The 24227-nt window shown below is 42.6% G+C and overlaps 3 protein-coding genes across 3 annotated transcripts; all 3 read right to left on the reverse strand.

Annotated features, from left to right (window-relative positions):
• Positions 1-217: 217 nt before the first annotated feature.
• gclm (glutamate-cysteine ligase, modifier subunit) lies at positions 218-7060 on the reverse strand. The gene is made up of 7 exons (XM_063200249.1): positions 6691-7060; positions 5900-5965; positions 4526-4610; positions 4305-4361; positions 2725-2927; positions 2025-2139; positions 218-1383 (listed from the first exon to the last, which is right to left on the reverse strand). The coding sequence occupies exons 1-7, from the start codon at positions 6811-6813 to the stop codon at positions 1214-1216; spliced, it is 819 nt and encodes a 272-aa protein (XP_063056319.1). The 5' UTR covers positions 6814-7060; the 3' UTR covers positions 218-1213.
• Positions 7061-8354: 1294 nt separating this feature from the next.
• slc5a9 (solute carrier family 5 member 9) lies at positions 8355-16680 on the reverse strand. The gene is made up of 13 exons (XM_063200250.1): positions 16566-16680; positions 16347-16418; positions 15167-15271; positions 14645-14809; positions 14295-14400; positions 13941-14021; positions 13433-13638; positions 12956-13091; positions 12714-12821; positions 12262-12412; positions 11220-11388; positions 10426-10641; positions 8355-9459 (listed from the first exon to the last, which is right to left on the reverse strand). Exons 1-13 carry the CDS (start codon positions 16677-16679, stop codon positions 9103-9105), a joined length of 1986 nt encoding a protein of 661 aa, XP_063056320.1. The 5' UTR covers position 16680; the 3' UTR covers positions 8355-9102.
• Positions 16681-17541: 861 nt separating this feature from the next.
• Positions 17542-22573, reverse strand: LOC134450406 (peroxisomal N(1)-acetyl-spermine/spermidine oxidase-like). The gene is made up of 8 exons (XM_063200251.1): positions 22504-22573; positions 22255-22404; positions 21176-21611; positions 20376-20569; positions 19194-19443; positions 18836-18948; positions 18295-18452; positions 17542-17947 (listed from the first exon to the last, which is right to left on the reverse strand). The coding sequence occupies exons 2-8, from the start codon at positions 22400-22402 to the stop codon at positions 17786-17788; spliced, it is 1461 nt and encodes a 486-aa protein (XP_063056321.1). The 5' UTR covers positions 22403-22404; positions 22504-22573; the 3' UTR covers positions 17542-17785.
• Between the last annotated feature and the right edge of the window lie 1654 nt (positions 22574-24227).

The raw sequence follows: 24227 nt of genomic DNA on the forward strand, positions 1-24227 counted from the left end.
TAAGATTTTTTAAAACGCCAGACTCGATCAGTTGATCACCGACCGAGCCTGTGTAGATTAGTCATAGGCTCAAAGAAGACCTTTGATAGGCTGTATATTGCCCAAAAGACAAGGACAAATCAAAGAACCTTAAACATTGTTTGCCTTAATCTAAATACTGCGGAAATAAAACATTAAAAGTTATGTATCTTGCAATAAAAATAGAACAATTCAAAGATTATGGGACACCATGATATTTTATTTACACTGCGGCCAGGTCTAAGAATAGGCCTACAGAAAGTATTTTGCATTATTGACGTACAGACAAATCATTGGGTTTTACAGACACCAAAGAAAACACCATACAGAAAGAAAATGACAATTGTAGGATTATGCCACTGCATGACATCCGCCAACTAACGTGGACCCAAATAGGATTAATAAGCCATATGGCATTCAGCTGGGTTTTGATGAATACACACTGGTCAACAAAAGCAGTCCAGCATAAGGATGGTCGTTTTTGAATGGCATTAAACACTTTTTGTGCCATTCTGTATGTTTTTAAAGGGATTTAATTGTGTTCATGGGACACATATCGGCAATTTCATGCTGCAAGCCACATAGATCTGTCCATAATTTTTTAAATTCAGATAGTATTTGTTGCATTTAAGTAAACACGATCATAAGAGTGCAATATGCTTCTCTTTTACAGTGAGAACAGCTCAGCTTTTGCCTATTGTCTGGAGGCCTTTACATACTAGCCAATTGGGGGGGGACCAAGTGCCACTCCGAAATAAAACAGTAGAACTCTGGTCTTCTTCCATACATAGTAAAAATGAACAACATACATTGACATATCTTAGATATTGTGAATAATTGCACTGTGACTGTACTGCCCCTCGATCTATCCATACTTTTTTGGATTTTGAGCCATAAAAAGGAGAAACAAAATCAGATAAAAACACAGAAACAGGCACTTACTATTGACATTATCCATCCGAGAGAGAGAGAGAGAGAGAGAGAGAGAGAGAGAGAGAGAGAGAGAGAGAGAGAGAGAGAGAGACTTTGTACGTGTGTGTGTGTTTGCCATAGGCTGAAATTTCATAAAAATATACACATAAAACCATAAACGGAGCATTTAACTGAAAAAGGAAGGGGGAAAAAAGAAAACGATGATTTCAGTGGGTCATCACTTTACCCTGACTGTTAAAAGTTTTTTGGGGGGTAAGGCTGACTAAAGGTTGCCCCTCTTTGCATGAACCAGATATCCTTTTGACTTGATGATGCCTCGGCTTTTGACGATGAGCGAGTATCGGAGAACCCACTCCAGAGCCCAGTCTGCCACCTGCTGATCCTGGGTGCTCTCCTGCACTGCCTCTTGAAACGCTGTTGCCGAGATGAGCTCTGGAAGAAATAAAAGGATGGAAGAAAGGACAAAAGTTCAAACAGACAGAAAGAAACAGCAGTCAGATGTGGCAATGCTAGATACACGTCAAGAATATAAACACTGGATACCGCTTTGTACTACCAATGCCTCAAGTCAGATCGACACCATTTTTACCCGGTATACTCCTGCCATCAATTGTGTATGTGGCCATAATATCTATGAAAAATATCAAGATGGCGGCACCCAGGCTTGTTCCACAGCAAAAGGTTCAACACCGCATCTAGTGTTCATATCTATGGATGCACGACACGTGATGTGTGTTTGGCACCACTCACAGATGACCCAAAACTTTTGGGAAGCCAAAACTCTTAATTCTACACCTCATACTAGTAGGGACTCTGAAGGTTCCATACACAATCATAGGAACAGCAGCAACAACAAAAAAAACATACTTTTTACTTGAACACACATACACGTAAATTCAGTGTATAGAATGAAGACAGAGAGAGGTACATGCATTAACAAACAGACGTTGGGACAAATATACAGTAGTTTTTAATTGACATGCTTTTTATTTAATCACACAGGCATGAAAATACCTTTCACATGCCTACAGAAGATGAAGGCCACAGACAAGACAAAACAAACAGTCAAGTACCTTTAGGGTCATTGTGTGTCAGTAGCTGGATGTCATACTCCTTTGCAAAAGCTGTGAGGTCTGGAGGCATTACGCAACAGGAGGCCAGATTCACCTGATTACTGCTGGGCTTCACCTGCATAGGAATGAGGGAGGGGAATGGAGAGGAGGAGGAGATAGGGGGTGAGAGGAGGAAGAGCAAGGACACAACAGGTCAGACCACTTGTCACCAAGGCTCTAAATTTACTTTTTTCATCACCAGTCAAAAGGGCCAGTAGATCTAGCCAAACACACACTAATGGGTCAATGTGACTAGTAACTTGGTCTTTTCAACCAGCCAAACTGAAGTTTCACCAGCTGATTGGCTAGTGTTAATTTAGAGCTGGTGTTAAAAAAAACTGCAAACAGAAGAGACCAATGAAGAAGTTCCTTGAATTTGCTGTTTACTGTAGGTATGGGGTGGGGGGTTCTCATGTTACATTTCCTCTGGCATTGTATACAATCTCTTGACAAGATAAAATAAAAACAGAGTTGGGAAAAAAAGAAGTTCCATGAATCTCCTAATAAATCATAAATCTCATCCAAAGTAATTCCATTACTTTTTGACAACAGACACCAATGACTCATTTTTCACTACTTATGTTGTATGACTTGCTGTCATTAATACTTTTTGAATTTCTACTTTCATTATTACCGCCACCACCACCACCCCAAAAAGCACCTGTGCCCAGTTGTAGAGCTGCTCCAGGAGGGCCTTGTCCAGGTCGGACGTCCCGATGGCTGTGACCTTGTTGCTGTGCACCAGGCCCTCCAGCTCCTCCCACAGGGGCTGCAGGTTCTCCAGGGTCTGATTGGCTCCGTCCGGCAGGGGTGGTGGCGCAACGATGACCGAGTCCAGCTTAGACACGCCCAGAGAGTGACAAGCTGGAGCACAGAGATGTGACCAAAAAAGGGGTTGAGTATACATGGGTTATACATTTTGTTTATAACCTGACTGCGCGAGCCTAGCTGCGCACAACTCAACCTCTGATTGTTGGAAACCGCTGTCGGTCAAAAATTTAGCTCACGTGGTTGGATGCCAGTGTCTTGCCCCTCCTCATAACATTGTGTTGATAAACACCGAGAACCCATGTATAGTGATGGGTTAGCCTGGCCGTCACAACAGCAAGTCTCTCCTCTCTCTGGCTAACTCGCTGCATCAACGGTGTGTCTAATTAGCCTGATTATCATTGACTTTCAAATCTCTTCAAGACTTGGTCTGACCTAGAGCATAACAATTAACGTTTCCCAAACAACATTGTTGACCCGCCTCCCTTGGTTTGCTACTGGTTGATTGGTTCCTGACAAAGTGGGTGGAGGTCCCAATTTTTCAGGAGATCAGAAACGTATTGACATTGCTCTTGACCTGACTAGAAGGGGTTGCGTCACTAGGAGGTCATGGCCTGGCTCGTGTCTAGTAGCTAGCACTCATGAAATGCCTCTGTATGCTACTTGCTGGAGCTACAATCAAGAAGGCCACCCATTCCTTCACAAACTGCTAACTGAACTGGTTCATTGCTTTAAACATGCCCCATCAAGCGGTTGGAAATGCACAACATTGTTTGGCTCTGTATCTCTACGGAGTTTGAAGTGTTGTTGATAGCATGACTGGCCAGACTAAATGAGTTTGTGAAACGTTAGTATACTGTTAGCGAGCCTCAACTATGGATGGGTTGCATTGGCCACAGAGCACCCTGGACCTCTTCTAAAACCCTCCACTAAAGGTTTTCTGGTTCCCAAACAGTATAGTAACGCATAGTATCTTTGCATGAACATGTCAGTCAGTTTGAGATCAGGTCTGGGAACGGGCATTGGCATGGTTGTCTGTCAGACTGAACAATTTGAGATTTTAACAATGCTGTGATTCTTCTGGGAGCAGCTTGCTCTCATTTTTGTTTTGTTTTTCTATCTTTAAAAGCAATAACGCAATAACAAGAACGGCAGTGCTGATATTATCATTGAGCGCCGTTACATGCAAGAAATAGCCCGATTTTAAATGGAATGGTGGCTGTAATCGGTTTGCACATGAGTCATAAAAACTCCACTCTGAATATGGCCTTGTTTAGGGAATATATTCTGGTCGCAGAGCGCTGGATCACACATGTAAAGGGAATATTCTGGAACTTGTTCTAAATCGAATGCTAAGAATTTTCTGTTTGAGAAAGATATTGGAGCAAATAGTGCATATAACTGCACTCATTATACAGGATAATGATGATGGTGTTATAGACAATTCCGTTAAGATGGTGATGAGGAACTTACCCATATCCACGGCACTTCTGATGAAGGAACAGTCACAGTCGCTGAGGAAAATCTTAACTGGAAGAAGAAGAAGAAGAAGAAGAAATGCCCATGACATCCATCATTAACCATACTCAACCACAAAAAAAAAATCAAGTCAACACCGGAGGGACGGGAGTAAAAATGATTGACAGTGATTCAGCGATTTTGGTTGACAGGATAACAGCACTTTTTCAGCTCACCTGACACTTTCAGCTCCTCCCTCTCCTCAGCTGTTATGGCCTCTGTTTCTTCAGGTATGCTGCAGTCAAGAGTGACAGGAGGTTCCTTCACACACACACACACACACACACACACACACACACACACACACACACACACACACACACACACACACACACACACACACACACACACACACACACACACACACACACACACACACACACACACACTTAAGATCTACATCCAGCGCTGCTGTTAAAGGAGAATTTCGGCCAATTTCAACATGCGTGTGTGTGCTTATACTACCCCCAAAGGCTATGCAACATCAGCACACACCTTAAAGCAGGGGTGGTGAACCCATGTTTCGAGGGCTGTTTTATCTGGCCCCCGATTTATCTTTAATATTGTAAAGCTTCAAATGAAACTACATATTTTGTAAAGGAGTCTTAGAAATTACATTTGGAATACAATTAATTATTATATTCAGGGGACCTAGAAAAGGTGGGGTCTGTTTTAAAGGTGCCTGCCGTCAATATATGCCTGAAGTGCAGGGGGAAATCCTGGTTTGTGTTCATAGTACAGCCATTGGAGGACTTTTACAGCCCTTGGAGGAGTTTGAAGAGCCCCCTCGAATGAAAAAGGTTCCCCACCCCTGCTTAAACGGTTACACCACCCCTCCAGGTCAAATTTCCTAAAGGGACCTGACGAAGTGATGGATAGTCTACGCAACATAAATGAATTTGGCCATAATTCTCTATGGTAGGTCCACAACTTAACAACAGAGCGCCAATCCTGTTGAACACACAAATCACCCACTTTTGGTAAAGAAATACGCTCCAAATGTGATGTGGTGACACTGTCTGACTAATGCTTCAGTAAGCTCGGGAGCTTTTGTGTGTGCAAGATCCCCCCTCTGTGTACTCTGCAAGTGGTGCTGGGCTAAATTAGCTGACGGCAGCAGAACCTCCCCGTAGCCCGAAGCCCAAATCCTCCACGGGCCACGCACCATAGCGCCACATGGAGAGCCTTTGGCGGCCAACTCTCCATAAAAGATCATGATGACAGCTCTTCTCAGGCGAGGCGGGAATTTGCTTTGCGGACAGTCAACAGGCAGGTATTTCGTTTCCCTCTCAATTGGGGCACCGGCTGGCCTGCCCACATTTTAATAAAATAAAAAATACTCAGTCTTTAAGCTTTGGAAGCCGATACAGTGTGCAACCACAAACCAAATAAAATAAACTACAAACTGAGAACGTTGGAGCTTTCCATGAGTTCTATGCTTTGTTTATAAATGATACACATTCTTGTTGTCTGCATGGACATGCATTGAATATGATTCATTTCAGAATAATGCACAAACAGTTGGACAATAATTCATGAAGGCCACTCACCTTTTCCAGAGTGGGGGGCATGGTGGCAAACCATTTGCTTAATGTGGCCTGGATACAATCTTGAAGCTACAAAAGTATCACATAAGATCAGCTGTCAGTGAATGCAACATGCTGAAGGGCATGCATGCTTGTTGTCAACATAGAGTGTGGCATGCATGCAACATATGAGGTGACCAACAAGCTGTAAAACATTGATGTTTCATTGGATCAATGGATAATTGGTCACGTGGACTCAACTGGATATCACATTAGGGTTGCACTTCATAAAGGGGAGAGCAAGCCGAATGTGAAACGTTGAGCCTGCCATTTCAGTGCGGTATTGATGTTCTATGGTAAAATAGAAAATAATGTGACTTTCCTGATAAGACCAACATACTACGTGGTGTATATCCCTTCAAAGTCACAATAACACAGCTTACTACTTTCTTTCCACTGTGTCATTACTGGCTGGCTACATGCTAACTATTCACTTCCGGGCATTCACCTACATTCTGACAGACGGGGTTGGAGAATGACCAGAACCATTCGAATTGAGTGCAAAGTGATCTGGGGTTAGAGGCTTGTCGAAATTGCCCAGTTGCAATTTGAGAACCCGGTTTCATCTTGCTTTGGCAATCGCTACACTTAAAACGTGATGCGGATGACGTAACCAAAATAAGACTGACAACAGAAACGGCGGCCCTAATGTGGAGTTGTTCAGGTGATCAATGCAGTTACCACACTAGTTCCATCGCAATTAGCCTACCGAAAACAACGAAAGCATGGTAGAGCAGTTTGACCAGCTATCTTACCTCCTCGCTGGGTGAAGATGGACATTTTTTCTTTAGCCTGCTCCGGTTGACTAAATTGCCCGTGTGCAAATGTAGACTCGTAGCGTGGTTAAGTAGCACCTTGCCGTTAACGTGGGCTTCCATGTTTACGTAAAGCCTCGGCTCTAGAAAAGTTGGAGAGGCTTGTCAAGAGTGTGTTACCAATAGCTGGGGCAGTCCTCGTTTGACAATACCGTCAACAGCTTGTTTAGAAGTGAGCGACGCAATGACAATGCATATACATGTAGTTCATTCAGAGACTGAAGAGTGGAGTAGCTGTGAGCACGCCTATTAACACTGCGGTATGCGTAAAATCTGGTTAGGAGATCTGGAATGGAGAGGATCAGGACTTCTTGCGTCACAGCGCACAGGTGAAAATGCGCACTGTAATCGTGATTGTGCACTTACAGAAATATTGAGATGACAAGGAATGAACCTATCCTATAGGCTATGCAAATGCGTAGGTGGCACCGTGTTTCATTTAGCATCTTTCTCTTTTTTCCTTATTATTTTAGCATTTTCCTACAAACAAGGTATTCCAGATACCTGGGCTTGCCCATACTTCTGACACTGCAAAAATTGTAGTGAAGTCAGTTCAGTGTTCCCTGAAAAAGTTGACCAATGAGCTTTGTTACCACTATAGCCAGTCTATGTGCAATTTTCTGTAACCATAGTGGGAAAAATAAAATAAAAAAAGAAACACTTTTTTTTGCTTGCAGGGCTCCTTTAAAAGGCTAGAGAGAGAGAGAGAGAGAGAGCGAGAGAGAGAGAGAGAGAGAGAGAGAGAGAGAGAGAGAGAGAGAGAGAGAAGTTTTGGTAAAGTTAATAACCTCTTAAAAGTAACATAACATTTTCATTTTTGATGTGTGCTCATGGTATTTAACAACCATTAATTGCAAATCATGAAAAAAAGGATGTATACTAGTAGTAGGCCTACCTAAATGGAAACAATAACACGTCTGTTGAAACCCCTGTTAGGGTGTGGTCAGCATAGCGTAATGCTAGGGTCAAAACAGAGCACTAGGCTACTGAATGAGTCATGTTTGATAGTGGTAAAATGCACTGTAATCATGACGGCTCACTGAACAGACATATATTCATGTATTTGCTTATTATTTTACTACCCTAAGATGAGGCAAAGATGAACTGCAGACCGATGAGCTCCCTTTTGAGCACAGTGTAGACTGTGTCGTGCATTTTGACCCTACAACTGGCTTAAATGGATGTGTGTGGAATCTGGCAGTGAATTTTATACCCTTACTAGGCCTGATGTCAAGTATATTTTTAGTGCAATTTAAATAAAATCCTTAGACCTGCATCCTAACATTTTATGAATTTGTATTTGTGTCTCCCTTAGACTTGTGGATGACGCCTAATAAAGTTTAAAATACAAACGTTTCAGGCCTGTGAAAAGAAATCAGCCGTTAGTCATACTGTGAACCAAAAAGACATACAGTGATGAATCTAACACAGTAGGCCTACTAGCACCCATGTGTGTGGAGAGGCAGCCGTAGACTATGGGGCCACCATGGGTGTATTATATAACATGTGCAACATACAGTATAATACATCTTCAATGTACAACATTCATTGAGAACAGTTTCTTGACTTTTATTTGCAAACAAATCTGAAATACATTACCCTGCAATGCAGCATGTCCAGTGTTGACAGTTGGTCAATGCTGACTGTGACAACTGTTTATCATGCTCATGAATGTGTTACATCATCTTTTTGGATCTCAGGCTTTTGTCCAAAATTCCATTTCGTTTCTTCAAACCTTGGAATGCCGCCTAAAGATGGCTACAGTCAGCCAACCGTCAAAAAAAGAAAGAAAACTTGACGAGCAAATCAGTCTGCTTTTGGCTTATTAGAGTGACTGACGGGAAGTGATTTGTGACCTTAAAGGAAATAGCAATCATGTTTGAACGTGTGCCAACACTTTTAGCTAGACTCTGGAAGGCCAAAAGTCCTTGGGTCTTTGGACTTGAGGGTGGTGCACTAATTTGTGCACCACAACGTGTATTCTTTGCAGATGGACTTTAAAACATCAAACCAATTTGGCATTTGGAACTGAAATAGTACTCATAATACTAAATTAATGTTTTCTGTGTTTTATTCAATTCATATGTTCTCCTTTAATCGTCACTATTATTTAAATACCCTAAAGTACCCCTTAAATACCATTATTTGTTCTCATGTTTCAAGTGAGGTGAATTTTCTTATTATTCTACGAAGTTTAATACATTAATACACTATTATGGAACCATAAGTCTTTGAATGTGCTGTAACCATAGTTATGAGAATGTTTGCTGTTACTGTCATTACATATCAAAAAAAAATATATAAAACACATTTTTACATAAATATGCAGCATCTGAGGTTTTTTTAAAGTGCTCAGGCAAAGAAGCCCCAGAGGAAAACATTGACGGTGAGGAGAATGAGAGCGTTGACGTTGCAGACGTTGCGCCAGAGCGGTTTCTCCTCAATGTTGGTGAGCTTCCTCTCCAAGGCCTGCTTTTCCTCCTCACTGAGTCTAGGCTCCGCTTGGCCAGACAGACCGCACAGCCACATGGCCCCCCTCTTCCAAAGTGAGCTGGATGATCGCTGCTCCTGAGCCTCTGAAGGACATTCGGAAGTGTGCTGAGAGTCGGCCGTGTGTCGGGTATCCTCCTCCTGTGCTTTTGCCCAGGGATCGTCCAGCTCAACGCGGTGCTCCTTACTGTGCCGCGTCCACCATGTTAGTCGCACAAGCTGCAGGGTGGGGTAGGGGGGTCAAAGGTCAAACTGGGAATTGGTAATCAGGGTCTCAAGACAAAGTAGATGAGCAGTGCTGGGAGTTTTAATTGATTGGTGGGAAAATGCAGAGGAGTGTGTGCCTAAGTGAATCGTCCTATTAGGCCCATACGACTATGTTGCGAGCGTCGATGTTGCGAAAGGCACGTCAGCGAGAACTTGTTGTCACGATGTGGGTGTTATCAAATACAGCGCATCTAAAGTCGGCCACAAATATGAACGAGACGATGAGCTCGCACCAGTTTGCTCTACTAACACACCACGTGTGAGGAGTGGGGGGACAGGCAATGAGGAGGAGCTGAAGTGGGGACCTGCGCAAACTTGTGTAGAGGTGTGAGACAAGACCCATATACACACGTGAGTGAGTTGTTGACCAACCAGTTCATGGGCGCGTGACCTCGGAGGCAGTCCGCCGACGAGCGTTGAAGGGGATAAGCAACTGCAGAGGTTGCAAGATCTGACTGCAGCCGCATTCATCCCGCGATAGTTTTACACCATGTGACATGTCACCTCGTCAACGCAACGTCGACGAAATTTCGAAGTTTGACAGGAAATCTAACCGTCATGCAGCATTTTCATCCAGGGTGCATTGCTGTCTAAATGCGCATGCATGCGTTGATGTGAAATCGAATGCACTTATTGCTGGGTTTGTTGAGTCACATGGTCCAATTGGCCTGAAGCATTTTCAGGACACCTTTCCAGTAATCTACCTTCAACTCAGGATCTGTTTTTTTCCCAGACTATTATTAAATTGTTACAGGGGTGGTCTCATGTGACAGTTTCATCAAGTTTCACATTATGTCTCAAAAGCATCTTTATCAAAACATCGATCAGTAGGCCTACATTCAAGATTATTATAAAACGTGTGTGTGTGTGTCTGTGTGTGTCTGTGTGTGTGCACGTGCGCGCCTGAAGCACACTCACATGCTTGTCCTCAATGGGTGCTGTGCAGAGGCTGATGACTGTGATGACCAGGGCTGACACTGCAAGTAGGATCAGGGCGAAGTACAAGTAGTGCACGTCTTTCAGCACCGCCGGCCGTGTGTCCTCCTGGCCACAAGAGGGAGTGCCATACACAAATTCCATCACCATTCTCACCATCCCTACAACCAGGCCCACCATCAGGCCCCAGAAGGCTCCCTGCAAGGAGAGGCAAACACAGTTAAAGTCCTTTAGATCGCATCAGTCATATTCTTTTTTACTATTTCACACGCACCCACCTAGCTATCAGATGTTGCAAGCGAAGGGTCCCCTTTTTCAACTTTCAAGAAGCACAGAGAACCACAGAGCTTGGAAATCAAACTAGTTCCTCCCGTTCTTTCTTGTTTCTTGTAGCCTCTAGCCTCACTTTCAGGGGGTGCGCGGAATATTGTTTGTGGTGAGGTTGTGACCAAAATTCTGCTAGCAAACATTATAATTAGGCCAAATCAAGACCACATTAAAACATGTTTTGGTCCCCATGTAAAGGTATTGGGGTATTGATTAATGTCTCAATCAAGAATCATGGTAATGAATCACTTAAATCAGTTTTTAGTGCGTATACACGTGTAGAGTTTGGGATGGGGGTGCACGGCTTGTTTTGGGCATATGTAAGGGGGTGCATCAAGAAAAAAGGTTAAGAACCACTGGTCCATGACATCTTGCCTCCCACCACAAGGCCACAATCTAAAGGGGAGTACGGCAGGTTATCTATTGAACTGGACCCAGAGAGACGCGACCTGTTCGTTGACGCGCTTCCAGAAGATGGCCATGATGAAGAGGGCGGTGATGGGCGGGGCCAGGTAGCTGGTGATGGCCTGGATGTAGTCGAACAGCTGGCCGCTATTGGCCGACTGGATGATGGGGATCCACAGGATGCTCACCGCCGTCATGACCAGGATGAACACCCTGCAATACAGTGATATGAGCACTAGATGCCATGGATGTTGACTACACCTTTGTATTGGAACGAATGGCTCAGGCCCGATCACAGTCATGTTTAGCTGGTATCATGCTGCCATCGATCAGTGACAAAGCAATACACACTTTATCCTGTAGGTGGCAGTAAAGCATCATCTATGAAAAACATAGGATGCCAGACCAAGATGGTAGTGCATAGACTGTACACAACAGTTCAGAAAAACTAAATATATGGTCAAAATATGAACTTAATTTGAAATGCCAGAAAAAGTTCTGCTTCAATTCCAAAGAAACTGAAAACGCAAGCAGTTCTGATCACAAGATGTTAGTTCTTGTTTAACAACTTGTCTTGGTTCCTCTTTCTCTTTGTTCCCTTGCTATTCTTTGTTCATTGTAATACTACACTGCATTGTAATGCAGGATGGCTCAGGTCTTTTTCGGTGGGTGACCTTGCAATGCCTTTGTAAACCGAGGGTATGATCTGTTGACCTCAAATGATAGTCTAGGTTTCACAAGACCAGACTCTCAGCCTTCACTGAAATCTTAACCTTCAACTGGTCAAGCAACCACAGTAATTTTGCTTGTGAGCATTGTCCCCTATATTTCTGTCCTACCCAGAAATAAAGGCCAGTCCTGGCTAAATGGTTAGAGAGATGGTCTTTGGAATCAGATGACTGCAGGTTCAAATCCCACCCTATAAGCGGGTGATGGCTGAAGCACCCTTGAGCAAGGCACCCAATTCAACATTGTGCCGGGGACTGTAACCAATGCCCTCTATTAACAGCTGTAGGTCACTTTGGATAAAAACATCAGATAAGTGTAATGTAATGTTCTGTAGAGGAGTGCTGACTTGTTGTCTACCTGCCCACCACCATGAGCTCCCTCTCGGAGGCGTATGGCCGCATGCGTTGCCAGATGTCCATGGTGAAGAGCGTGCTGCTGCTGTTGAAGATGGAGGTCAGAGAGGACATGAGGGCAGCCATCATCACGGCAATCATCAGACCCCGCAAGCCTGAGCAGCAGAGGACGACAGTCTTTACAATTACATTACAGTCTTAACAATCATTACAGCTAGCAGAGGATGACAGTCCAAGACATCACACAACTCTGCTACATGGAATTCAGGAGGAAATCCCAAAACCAATATCTCAACTCTCAACTATTGAGAATGAAAAATAGCATCGCACAAATGTTGTCATAACTGCCTGATAATCTAAGAGGACATATTAAATCTCCATGGAACAAAAAAAGTTACAAGTGGAGGTTAATTAAAAATTGCAATAAAGTTGAAAGAAAGAAAAGAGCATCCTCACCTTGTGGCATGAGTTCCACCACTAGTTTAGGATAGGCAATATTGGAGCAGCCCACCCTGGCATCACAGATGCGTTCACACTCGGTGGGGTCAACACAGCCCACCTCATCTAAACATTGCAAGACAAAAACAACATAGACACATGTTCCATATAAAACCTGAAACAAGTATGAGACACTATGATTGAAGTGTTTTTTTTTGGCAGTTATCTCCAGTCTTTTAGAAACTGTGCTCATCATGTACCTGGGAAGAGTGCTCTGCTCATCATGCCTGGCCACACAATGAAGAACATTGGGAGGATCTTGAGGTACCCTGCCAAAACTGAGCCCCCTTTGGCATGGGACATGCTTTTGGCAGCCAGTGACCTCTGAACAATAACCTACAAAAGAAAAGTATCACACACATCTTTTAGTAATAAACCAAAAAATGATTGTAATAACACTGTTACCAAGATCTCTTATATCATGCAACATCCGCCTAATCATAACTGTATAAGACACACATTAGAAACAACTCCCAACTGAAACTTGTACATGATATCACTGTCTGCAACAATGATATGATGCAATGTAGCCTCTGTTGGATATTCATCAGTTTGTATTTTCCCATTATATCCACACAGCCTGCTGTACATTCCAACACTCTCTGTCCTATGCCAACAGTCTGCATGTATGTTTTTGCACTCTACACTCTGATAGAAATCATCATTGCCACAATGACCTGGTCAGTGCACCATGCCCATGTCGCTAGCACTGTCAGCCCAAACAGCAGTCCCGGCCAGGGCAGGTCTCCGGTCACTGGGTCCCTGAACATGTGGAAGGCGTCTGAGCGCGGCAGGTGGCATGTGGTGTTGGCCACGGTGATGCTGGGAATGGCTGCCTCGTAGCGCTCCACCAGGCCCTCATACCAGCCCACTTTGTCAAAGGCTGCCAGCAGGGAGAACAGTGTATTAAAGACCACACATTTGTGACCAGACTGATTGGATTAACAGTTAACATTCACTTCCACTGTGAGGATTAGTGCCGAACCAACATAATCTAATCAAGCATACCCGTACGTAGGCCTATAGCTAATGTGTTTGTCACTTAGTTCAAAAGTCACAAAGCAACACATACAGCTATGTATCTCAAAAGTTCTTAATGTACTGTATAGATAGTATCACGCCATATTGCTAATGTTAAAAAGGAGTGCAAAACAAAACATGAAAGGTAGCATAGGAAATGCAGACCTATAAAGGAGAGGACAAATGCTCCGATTACCATGATGACAGTTTGCAGTGCATCTGTGTAAATAACGGCTGTCAATCCACCTGCAGACACAGGAACATTGAATTGGGGGATGCCCTCATAAAGACATTACAGAACAAAACCATGCCTGTTCTATACAGTACATGTACTAAAACCAATGCATCCTCTTAAGAGCACTATTTATACCATTGAAGATATTTTTTAAACTGTGTAAGGCCATGCTCCTAAAGAGTTATCCAAAGAAAGGAGGACTTCTCCCTCACATCATCAGTCCACAGTCCACATATCTCACTTCAACAAAAACGTAGTTAGTAACTTAGTGAAGTACTTCTTGCCTGCAATAGTGTAGACAGCTGTGACAGCAATCAGCACGACTGTAGACAGGTAGAGATCCCAGCCAAGAGAGACCCGGATGAAAAGAGCTCCGGAGAAAATGTCTGTCTGCACCACACATAAGGCATCATCCATCATTTGGGTTTAAACACTAGATGTGGTTTTCTTAAAAGTATTACATGGTTTGTTTAATTCAGCTTCTCTTTTATTCTGTTTCTTGTATTTGCCATCTTATTAGCTTTGAGCTGTCAATTAGTTGTATGGTATGCTTATAATTGCTTTTGAGAAAAGCTGACATTTCAAGTCTGCAAATAAAAAAAAGAGACTTTTTGTGCTTTGCGAGGCTGCTCACTGATATTTTGGTGAGTACGTAGAGGAAGAGTGAGAGCACGCTCATGTAGATCCTGATGCGCTGGCCGCCAAACCTCTTCCTCAGGTACTCCGGCATGGTGACCACTCCAGCTGCGATGTACACTGGCACAAAGATCCAGCCGAGGGCGACCAGCACCCAGGAAGCCTGGACGTCAACAAAGCAAGGCACCACTAGAACCACATCATCCCAATTCAAAAAACAATTTCCGGTGAATTCAGAGTATGTATTCTGTAAAAAATTAAAAGGTCCTCTGGGAGCCATTGTGCCACTTTGGTGGTACTCAAAGAGTTCTCAATAGGAACTTTGGAAGAGTTCCTCTTGAAGGTTCTCAGATAACGTTTGGGGCTCCACCACAGTAGCAAACAGGAGAACCCTCACCAAGGTTCTTCAATGAACCTGTGTGGGGGGATTCGCAGCACTTTAAGGTTGCCCAGCAGCAACTAAACGTTCTTTGAGGAACGTTTATAGTGCAGTTGTATTGACAGATGTGGCTTGACTTACGTTCCACTCAAATCCCCCAACTGCCATGCCTCCTGCCGCCCCTGAGCCAGCCAGGCCAATGAACAGGCCACTGCCGACATTACTGGACATAAGAGATGCACCAATCTGTAATGATGGGTCACACAGTTATACACACACACTCAGGCAGGGCACAGACAGACAGACACGCATGCACAAACACGCATGCACACACACACGCGCGCACGCGCACACACACGCACGCAAGCACGTGCACGTGCACGCGCGCACACACACACACACACACACACCACACCACACCATAACACTGGGGTATGAAGACCTTTGAGGCCCCTTTCTTCTGTTACAGCATGAAAGCAATTATAGGGTACTTGCAACTGTCACTGTCACTGTCAGAAATATCACACAACCATGATGACTGACCACACATACACACACAAGATAGAAGAATCAATCACAACATTAAGCCGTGGGGATCGTTCTGGCTTAAAATAGCTTTTAATGGGGTAATTATGGTATAACTGTCACTGTACTACTAAATCTATATGTCATGATATCTAATCTTTGTCAGAGGCAGTTCAAACTAAACACACTAAACATCTTTTAACAGGGACGTGTTGCAGACTTCAGTATGATGGATGGCTTTATTTTCCTGCCCGTTAGTAGAGCCGTACAGTAGAAAACAATACTGGAGCAATCGAAGGAAAACGTCTACAAGATGCCTTTTTATCATCTTAAATATGACATTTATTAAATGCAGTCTACCTTAGTACACAAGCAAAGCTATCAGAATTATTTTCACTTTGTCTTTCAATTTCAATTGTGTCTTGTTTTAATATGTACGAGTAAACATACATGTGTGTAAATGTTTTCATTTAGAGTGACCATCTGACAATTCAACAGATACATTCAAAAACAAATATTTTTGTATAGACCCGTGTTGTTTCAGCACTTGTTTTTTTAAGACTGTAATGAAGTGTGGGAATAACATAGCCTACATTAAATGTCACTGTGCCACATAATGTTTGTGGTACGAGAGATTACTTGTGCTATCATGCCCCTCTGCTATTCTTAATGACTTACAGTGAGAAAACAAAACAACACAATGCCAGCCTGTCACACATGCATGAATAAAATGTCGCATTGATGCAAGAATAACATGACAGAGATGCTGACAGCAAACTTAGTAACATGTACTCACAGGCCACCATGTCATTGTGCGTCCAGCCAAGAAGTACCCACCCACCGTCCCCCGGTTGGCTCTGAAGGAGGACTGGGATGAAGCATGCAAAAATTACTCTGTCTGCATAACTGGTGCATGTGAATTAGCAAGAGATTTCTCTTCTCTGAGTGTCTTTCATCACATTTTAACGTTCTAGACAAGAAAGAAAACAAACTCATGATCCTCTGGGTGACTTACCCATAATCCTACACCAAGAACGAAGACAAAGTACAGGACCACCACAGCAATGTCTGCAGCCTCCAATTGGGCGAACTTGTTGCCACCTGTGTCTGTGTCATTATTAGTCATCATCATGTCTCGTAGTGCTGTCATCCTCATAAACCACAAGGAAAAGTGATCCGTTTGAAATGCGGAAAGAGACTAATTGCTGATCTATATACTATTGGGACTTTGGGACAGAGCATAAATTGGTTATGTATAAACCAGGAAGACGCGCCTCTGGTATGCCAGTGACAGTCTGAAGTGCACATCAAGAAAGCTGATGTCACAACTCCTATAGGCCAGTTATACTGAAGCAAATGACACACTTTCTTCACACAGAAGACCTTGTCTGAACGCTCTCTGATGGCCTGTTATTTTATCAACAGAGGTGATCTTCATTGAAAAACAAAAAAAACACATCAGTCGATCAACACACTAGGCCAGTGGTTCCCAACATATGGGTCGGGACCCACCTTATGGGTCGCCAAAGATCCACAGGGGGTCGCGGAGACCTCTTGACTTTAAGGGGTTTCATTTTAAATATAGCCCATGTTGAATAAAAGACAAAGCATTTAACTAATAGAAGCAACAAATTGTAAGTGCTACATTAAACATTTATTCTATATTTGACCAAAGACTAAACTAAAATTAGTTTTCGCAGGAAGCAGAGGGCATCTTGTGAGTCCGTCTCGTGCGGGCGCTCGTGTGGTTGGGTCATCAAAGCTTACAATAGTAAGAACATGGGTCCCTTAAGAAAAAGGTTGGGAACCACTGTACTAGGCTACGTCTTAATACTGATCCCTGGACAGTGTTTTGATTGTAGCACTGACATATACTATTCAGTATCAATGTTGTAGTTGTTTTGTTCATTTGTTGAAAGAAAACCCCAATCTTCACTTTAATTACATTGTAGACAATGTTTATTAATATTTATCTCACAATAATTACACCATATGTCTTGTAAATACAGGTGAAGAAAAGTCTGATCACCTAATTTTTCGGAACTATCTGTAGACATCAACTTTGAAAAAACAGATCTGTTCCTTGTTCATTACTCTCAGAACCTTCATCATCACTTTCTTAAATGTCATCATCTTCATCATCACTCTCTGAACTGACCGTTAGCTTTTCCTCATCACTATCAGCCCTTAATACATATAGCAATATATTAAAAAATATTGACAGTTTTTATGTTGTTACTGAAGAGAACATGAAGTTGATGACTCGTCGTCTGGTACTGGTTTCCCATAATGCCGTGCCAGCCGTTCAGCCTCTCTGTGGCCAGACATCAGCGCTCCCTGGACTGTCGAATACTGAGTCTTGATTGTGGCCTCCCCAGCAAACAGCACTTGAAGATCCTGAAGTGGAATGAAGTACATCTTACAAGTCAGCCATGCCTGTCATAGCTCATACACAGGATTAAAATAACATTTGCTGTCAATAGGAAAAATAAGACGGGGAGGTTACAACATGCATCAACTTTTTTATCTTCTCTAAACAAAACGAGTATGTGTAGTAAAAAAAATGTAAAGGGTTGACTTCTCCTTATTTTTCAGCTATATGCTATTTTGGTCAGAACACTAAAAGAAGAGGAAAACAATCAATTATTGAATTGAGAAAAGAAATTCCCCAATTCATTAAAAGCTATTGTCATCATTACACAAAAACTTTGTGGAAAAGGTTTGTTACGTTGTAGCCTACTTACCTCAGTGGGGCGTTTCCTGCTTGACAACGGAGCAGCCAACTGGTCCATGATGGCAGCATCCACACCTGGTGGTACGTAGGAATATCCTCCTCTCACAAACGGTTTACTTTGCCACTGAGTGCGCATAATCGTCTTTGGGCAGGGAATGCTTGGGACACCTTTGAAATCAGGTTAATTCATCAGTTGTCTGTATTTCACACGAGGTCATCATTGGTCACTCTTTCAAGTCAATTCAAGCAGTGATTTTAAAAATATAATATTTCTCTGTAAACTTTTCAGTAGTTGTCAGCACTAAGCAAAGCCAGCTTGTTTATTTCCCTGTAAAACTTCTTCCTGATTGTCCTGCCGATTATTAGACTGTAACATCTGTTGTCAATAGGAAAACTAATGTGGGACACATTTTACATAACATCAGTGTTTTATCTAGAGGTCTACAAAAATTACTGATACAAGCTCAAACAGAGGAACATGGAATGAGTACCAGCAAAGTAGAATGCCATTAACTGAGAGTCATGGTGAATTGTTTGGTTAGTATGTTTACCCATAAACCTCCTGAAGTTAGAGGTGAGAGCATCCGAGAGTTCAGCTTCTGTCAAGTTTTGAATTTGCTGTGCCACCCTATTACAACACCAGCCGATCAAGACGTCACCAAACCTATAATGTCAGAAGTGGGAATGATGAGGGGAAAATGGATATCTGTTTGTGATTGTGATTATGTTTTTGTTTTCCTATTTATTTATTGTTTTTTGTTTCCTTTAGGTTTTGTATTTAATTTTCTACTCTTTTTATTTATACTATCTATTCATTGACTGATGGAGACTGGGACCGCAAACTGAATTGCCCTTCTGATGGGACTAATAAAGTTATCTGAATCTGAATCTGAATCTGTAATTACTTACTTTTCTCTCGGCCTCATGACAGTAAAGAGTTGTATATTTTTCTGCCACTGGGGTGAAGCATCAGACAAGGAAGCTGGCGTTTCATCGTCCCACATTAGGATGATGCTCTGTGCATCCCTCTCCCAGAAGGCCTCCTCATACAGCAGGAAGATCTTGGCGACGCAGCCAAAGCCCAGCTTCTCTATGGCTTCCCTCTTGTCGTCTGGGAGCTGTGGGTCAAACATGGTGGCTGGTGCAGCTTTCAGACAGCCTGTTTTGGACAAAGAAACAGAATCTGCGTGTCAGATGGTGCACTTTTGCACTTCTGGCACTATGCGTTAGTGCGTTATTTATATGCCATAGCCATACACACTAAAACATGAACACTGAAGTGAAAGTGAAAGTGAAAGCCCATTGGGAAACTCCAACTCCCATTGTCATTGTGACACAGCACTCCACAGCACACAAGTGAACACTGCACACTGCACACAACGAAACTGCATTTATGCCTCACCCGTGCAAGGGGGCAGCCCTCAGTGGTGCCCCATGGGGAGCAGTGCGGTGGGACGGTACCATGCTCAGGGTACCTCAGTCATGGAGGAGGATGGGGGAGAGCACTGGTTGATTACTCCCCCCACCAACCTGGCGGGTCGGGAGTCGAACCGGCAACCTCTGGGATGCAAGTCTGACGCCCTAACCGCTCACCCATGACTGCCCACAAGTGCACCATTTGAGATCCAGCAAAAGCGGTCCAGATCCAGCGGTCTGACTCACTGGCTGAAAAAACTATAATACCATTACATTGCTATGACCAAAGATGCACTCAGAGAGTGCAGACCTCCGCCAAGGAAGCTGTTTGATAGAACATTTGAGTATGTTTCACCGAAGTCTTTCTGCCTTGTTTTTGTGGAGTTAGAAACTACAATGTCAAAATTCGCCCTATCCCGCAATGGTGAAGAATCTTTTAAAAAATAAAAATTAATCACTTGTTTCTTTTGTCTTTCCCAATAACTCCACAAAATTTCATCCAAATCCGTGCATAACTTTTTTAGTTATTCTGCTGACAGACAAACAAACAAACAAATAGACAGACAAACCAACGCGACCGAAAACATAACCTCTTGGCGGAGGAAACGATTAAACACATTTGCTGCAACTGACCTTTATCACAAGTAAATTAAGACCGTAAAAATTGTGTCTTACCCAGAGAAAAAGTAACAACCACATGGTCACAAAGAATCTTCTCCCCATTTTCGCATTCTATATTGACAGGGTAGAGACGTTTTTCATCATCACAAAAACCACCATCCCAGCTGATTTGTGTCACAGGTCTGTCCAGCAGCAGGCGGTCTTTGGGGAAGTCTTCAAGCAGTTTCGTTATCAAGGAAAACATATTCCTGTCACATAAAACATGCAACAATGTTGGTAAATGGTTTGATAGGCCTACTTGATGAAACAAGATATACATTATGACTTTTTACCCACAGCACAGATGTGTATAAAGGAGAAGTACTCTTACTAATGTAATTCTAGTGCATAATCTTACATAGTTTACACCAGTTATTATAGCTGGTGTTAAAACACCAGTTATTCCACTGTGCCTAAGGAGCAGTGGAGAGAGTAGTGGTTTGGGCCTTGGAAGGTTGGCAGAAAAGCACATCAAAATAATTGGTTAATTAATGTGCACCAAAACGAACCAAAATCAGCTAAACAATATTCCCATTAGTTAAACACGGCATTATAATCTATTGCAAGTTGCAACTATGAACATAGTTATTCTATATATCCCAATGGGACACTGACATACATACACATAGACTATGGTCGTGAAAGGGGGATGAAAAGAAAAAATAGTATAGCACGACCCATGTAAGGGAGGGCCTTGGCTGGAATATAACGGTATATGGGGGGTCTTGTCATGGTTCAATTTGGAAAGCCCTGGGATAGAGTGCAAGACTACTTGTACTTTTACATTCTACACCTCTGCCAAAGCCCATACTTACCCCTCCATGTCCAGGTCTTCTCCCATGTTAATGAAGTACTCATAACAATTCAGGGCCACACTGTTGAGTGCCGGTGCACCAAGAGCTGTCAATGCGAATCTGCCGGCTACAGTTAGAGTATTCAGCGCGTTCATCTTTGCTTCATCACTAAGCCACCACTTGTTGACAAGGGCTTCCGAGCGTTCGGCAAAGTGGTCCCCCAGGTTCTTGCCGAGGTTCCCCTTGTGTTTCTTCTCGATGATACGCCCTCCTGCTACGAAGACAAGACCAGCAAAGAGGCCTGTGACTTTGTGCCCCTTGCTGTGGAAGATGAGGTCATTGCCCTTCTTGCTCACTAGGTCTGTTAGCAAACCGTGCTGCTTCATCAGGTTGTACACTGGGTTGACCTTGGATGCCCCATGGATGAACTGGGCTCCGATGTCGACCTTTGCCTGGCCTGTTGGGGGGGGTGGGGGGGGTGCAGGGGGGTGCAGGGGACATGGCATATGAGTGATTTGTTTATTTTGTTTTTACGTGTATTTTCATTTGTTTTTTGATTGCTTTACTTTATTATTCTACTATTTTATTTAATTGTATTTTAATGCCAGAGACTACAGATGCAAACTAGTCTAAGCCTAAAGTGCATGAAATGGAAACATTTATGTTTTAAATTGCACATGGTCCCAATAAACTGAATTGAATTGAATAGAATAGAATACAATACGATACAACACAATAGAATAAAACAGAATAGAATAGAATAGAATAGAATTAAATAGAATAGAATAGAATAGAATAGAATAGAATAGGATAGAATAGAATGTATAAAATAGAATAGACAGAATAGAATAGTTGATGATATTCTTTTTATTTCAATAGCAACAATCTGAACTCTTGTTGGATATACTATGTAGCAAAGTAACAACAAACATTCAAACCATTGCTAAATATTGTGTTAAACTTATACACACTAGATGTTGGGGAAATCATGTAATATATAATATTTTGCCGACAAAGTTTCAAGTTTAGAAGTGAGACTCCAGGGTTTAGAAGAGAAAAAAGAGTTTTCCTTTCCCACGGTTCACAAAAATCTTACTCACCAAAAGACACATTTGCTACTCTGCCTCCAGCCTCTCCAGAAGCCTCAAGAATTGTTACATCTTTGAACCCCAGGCTTACGAGTTTGGTAGCTGCTCCTATTCCAGCAAAGCCGGCGCCCAGAACCACAATTTTTGGATTGCTCTCCATCACTGTAAATGTTCATCAGTCAAAAAACAAACAGCACCTTTACTGAACAGTCTTACTGTTAACATAGCAAAGACGTTATCACCTCACACCATCAAGATTACCTGTCGGCCAAAGGCAGAAGGCAAATACAGCAAAGTGCAGTGCGTTTCATAATAGACGGAGTTCCCAAAGACACACTACTGTATGCACGTCACTCGCAAGTCAATCCCTTCCTGATGAAACTGAAGACCTATGACCCACACTCCAGTTCAGTCTCCACCCAGAATTGTAGAAAGAAAACAACAGACAAATAAAAGGAAGGGAAAAAATATTTAATTAAACTCATTACGTAATAATTATTATAGTGAAAAGCTTATTAAAACTCATAACCAAGCATTACCAGTAACCCGCGGTATCCTAATGTGAATGGATAAATCCAGACAGACAGATACGTTACAGACAGAGGGCAAAACTCACCAAACCAGTTCTGCAGGTGGTGAGGGCGTGGCCACATGAGAGCACGCTCATGTAGACAGGGCCGGTTCTAGTCAATCTGTTGCCCTAGGCGAGCACCAATCTTTCCTTTTTGTGGAATTTGACATTGGCATCTGTAAACATTATAGTGTCATACATCTGATCGAGGGCAGCTGATCTAGTACCATCAGTACCCACCCACCGTCACCCTGTTGGCTCTGAAGGAGGACTGGGATGAAGCGTGCAAAAATTACTTTGCGGCATAACTGGTGCATACGAATTAGCAAGAGATTTTTTCTTTCATCTCCTCTGAATGTCTTCCATTACCTTTTTGCATTGGGGCATTGGCATTGGGGCTTTGGGGCCAGGAACCCCCGGCCTTACCACTTTGGGGTACGTTATTATATAGCCCATTACGATGGCAGACTCCAGCACAACATGTGTCAGACTGAGGCCTCGGACACATCTCCTGCCCCCCCAGCACAATACCAGTGCTCCGCCCCTGGCTGATCTACAGTGAGGAGAATAAGTATCTGATACCTTGCTGATTTTGTTGGTTTGCCCACTAATAAAGACATGATCAGTCTTTAATGTTAATGATAAAATGTATTATAATATGGAGAGACAGAATATCAAAAAGAAAATCCTGAAATTAATTCTAAAGAATATATATTAATTGATTTATATTTCATTGAGGGAAATAAGTATTTGATCCCCTGCCAACCATTAAGAGTTCTGATCCCGCAGATCAAATGGCACTTCCAATCAACTTGTTATCTGAATTGAACACACCTGTTAATAGTAACCTGCACAAAAGACACATTGAATCGGCAGAATCAGTCCATAGTATCAGTCAATCAATCAAACTAAACTCACCAACATGGGAAAGACCAAAAAGCTGTCAAAGGATGTCAGGGACAAGATTTTAGAACTCAACAAGGCTGAAATGGGCTCCTGGATATTAAGGAACAAATTGTTTGTGCATTTCTTCCAAATTTTAGGACATACAAAATGATAATCAATCATTAATTTTAGGCCTATCTGTGGTTCCATACAAGATTTGACCTTGTGGGGATTCAATAACCAGAAAAACAGAGATAAAGCACCCTAAAACTGTATGGGAAGAGCTAGGAAATTATCTCAAGGCAGCTGGAACCTCAATCACTTAGAAAACTATTGGAAACACTTAATACCACAGCGGATTAAAATCCTGCAGTGCATGTATGGTACCCCTGCTGCAGAAGGAACCTGTTCAGGCTCACCTGAGGTTTGCCAATGAACATCAAACTGGATTAGGATATGATTGGGAGGTGCTGGAATCAGATGACACCAAAATCAAACTGTTTGGCATTAACACAACTCGATGTGTTTT

The sequence above is a fragment of the Engraulis encrasicolus genome, chromosome 6 (assembly GCF_034702125.1).
Source record: "Engraulis encrasicolus isolate BLACKSEA-1 chromosome 6, IST_EnEncr_1.0, whole genome shotgun sequence".
NCBI classification, from domain to species: Eukaryota; Metazoa; Chordata; class Actinopteri; order Clupeiformes; family Engraulidae; genus Engraulis; species Engraulis encrasicolus.

What these genes read in the sequence shown, in the direction of transcription:
- LOC134450406 (XM_063200251.1), bottom strand. Translation starts at nt 22,402, where the DNA reads ATGGAGAGCAATCCAAAAATTGTGGTTCTGGGCGCCGGCTTTGCTGGA. An exon ending in TAACTTCAGGAGGTTTATGG is followed by an intron (nt 18,453 to 18,835) that starts GTAAACATACTA and finishes CTGATTTCAAAG; the next exon opens with GTGTCCCAAGCATTCCCTGC. An exon ending in GCAGGAAACGCCCCACTGAG is followed by an intron (nt 17,948 to 18,294) that starts GTAAGTAGGCTA and finishes ATTCCACTTCAG; the next exon opens with GATCTTCAAGTGCTGTTTGC.
- gclm (XM_063200249.1), bottom strand. Translation starts at nt 6,813, where the DNA reads ATGGAAGCCCACGTTAACGGCAAGGTGCTACTTAACCACGCTACGAGT. An exon ending in CAGAAGTGCCGTGGATATGG is followed by an intron (nt 2,928 to 4,304) that starts GTAAGTTCCTCA and finishes TCTGTGCTCCAG; the next exon opens with CTTGTCACTCTCTGGGCGTG. An exon ending in AGCTCTACAACTGGGCACAG is followed by an intron (nt 2,140 to 2,724) that starts GTGCTTTTTGGG and finishes ATTCCTATGCAG; the next exon opens with GTGAAGCCCAGCAGTAATCA.
- slc5a9 (XM_063200250.1), bottom strand. Translation starts at nt 16,679, where the DNA reads ATGATGACTAATAATGACACAGACACAGGTGGCAACAAGTTCGCCCAA. An exon ending in GGGCATGGTGCACTGACCAG is followed by an intron (nt 13,092 to 13,432) that starts GTCATTGTGGCA and finishes TTTCTTTTGTAG; the next exon opens with GTTATTGTTCAGAGGTCACT. An exon ending in GAGCAGAGCACTCTTCCCAG is followed by an intron (nt 12,822 to 12,955) that starts GTACATGATGAG and finishes TGCAATGTTTAG; the next exon opens with ATGAGGTGGGCTGTGTTGAC.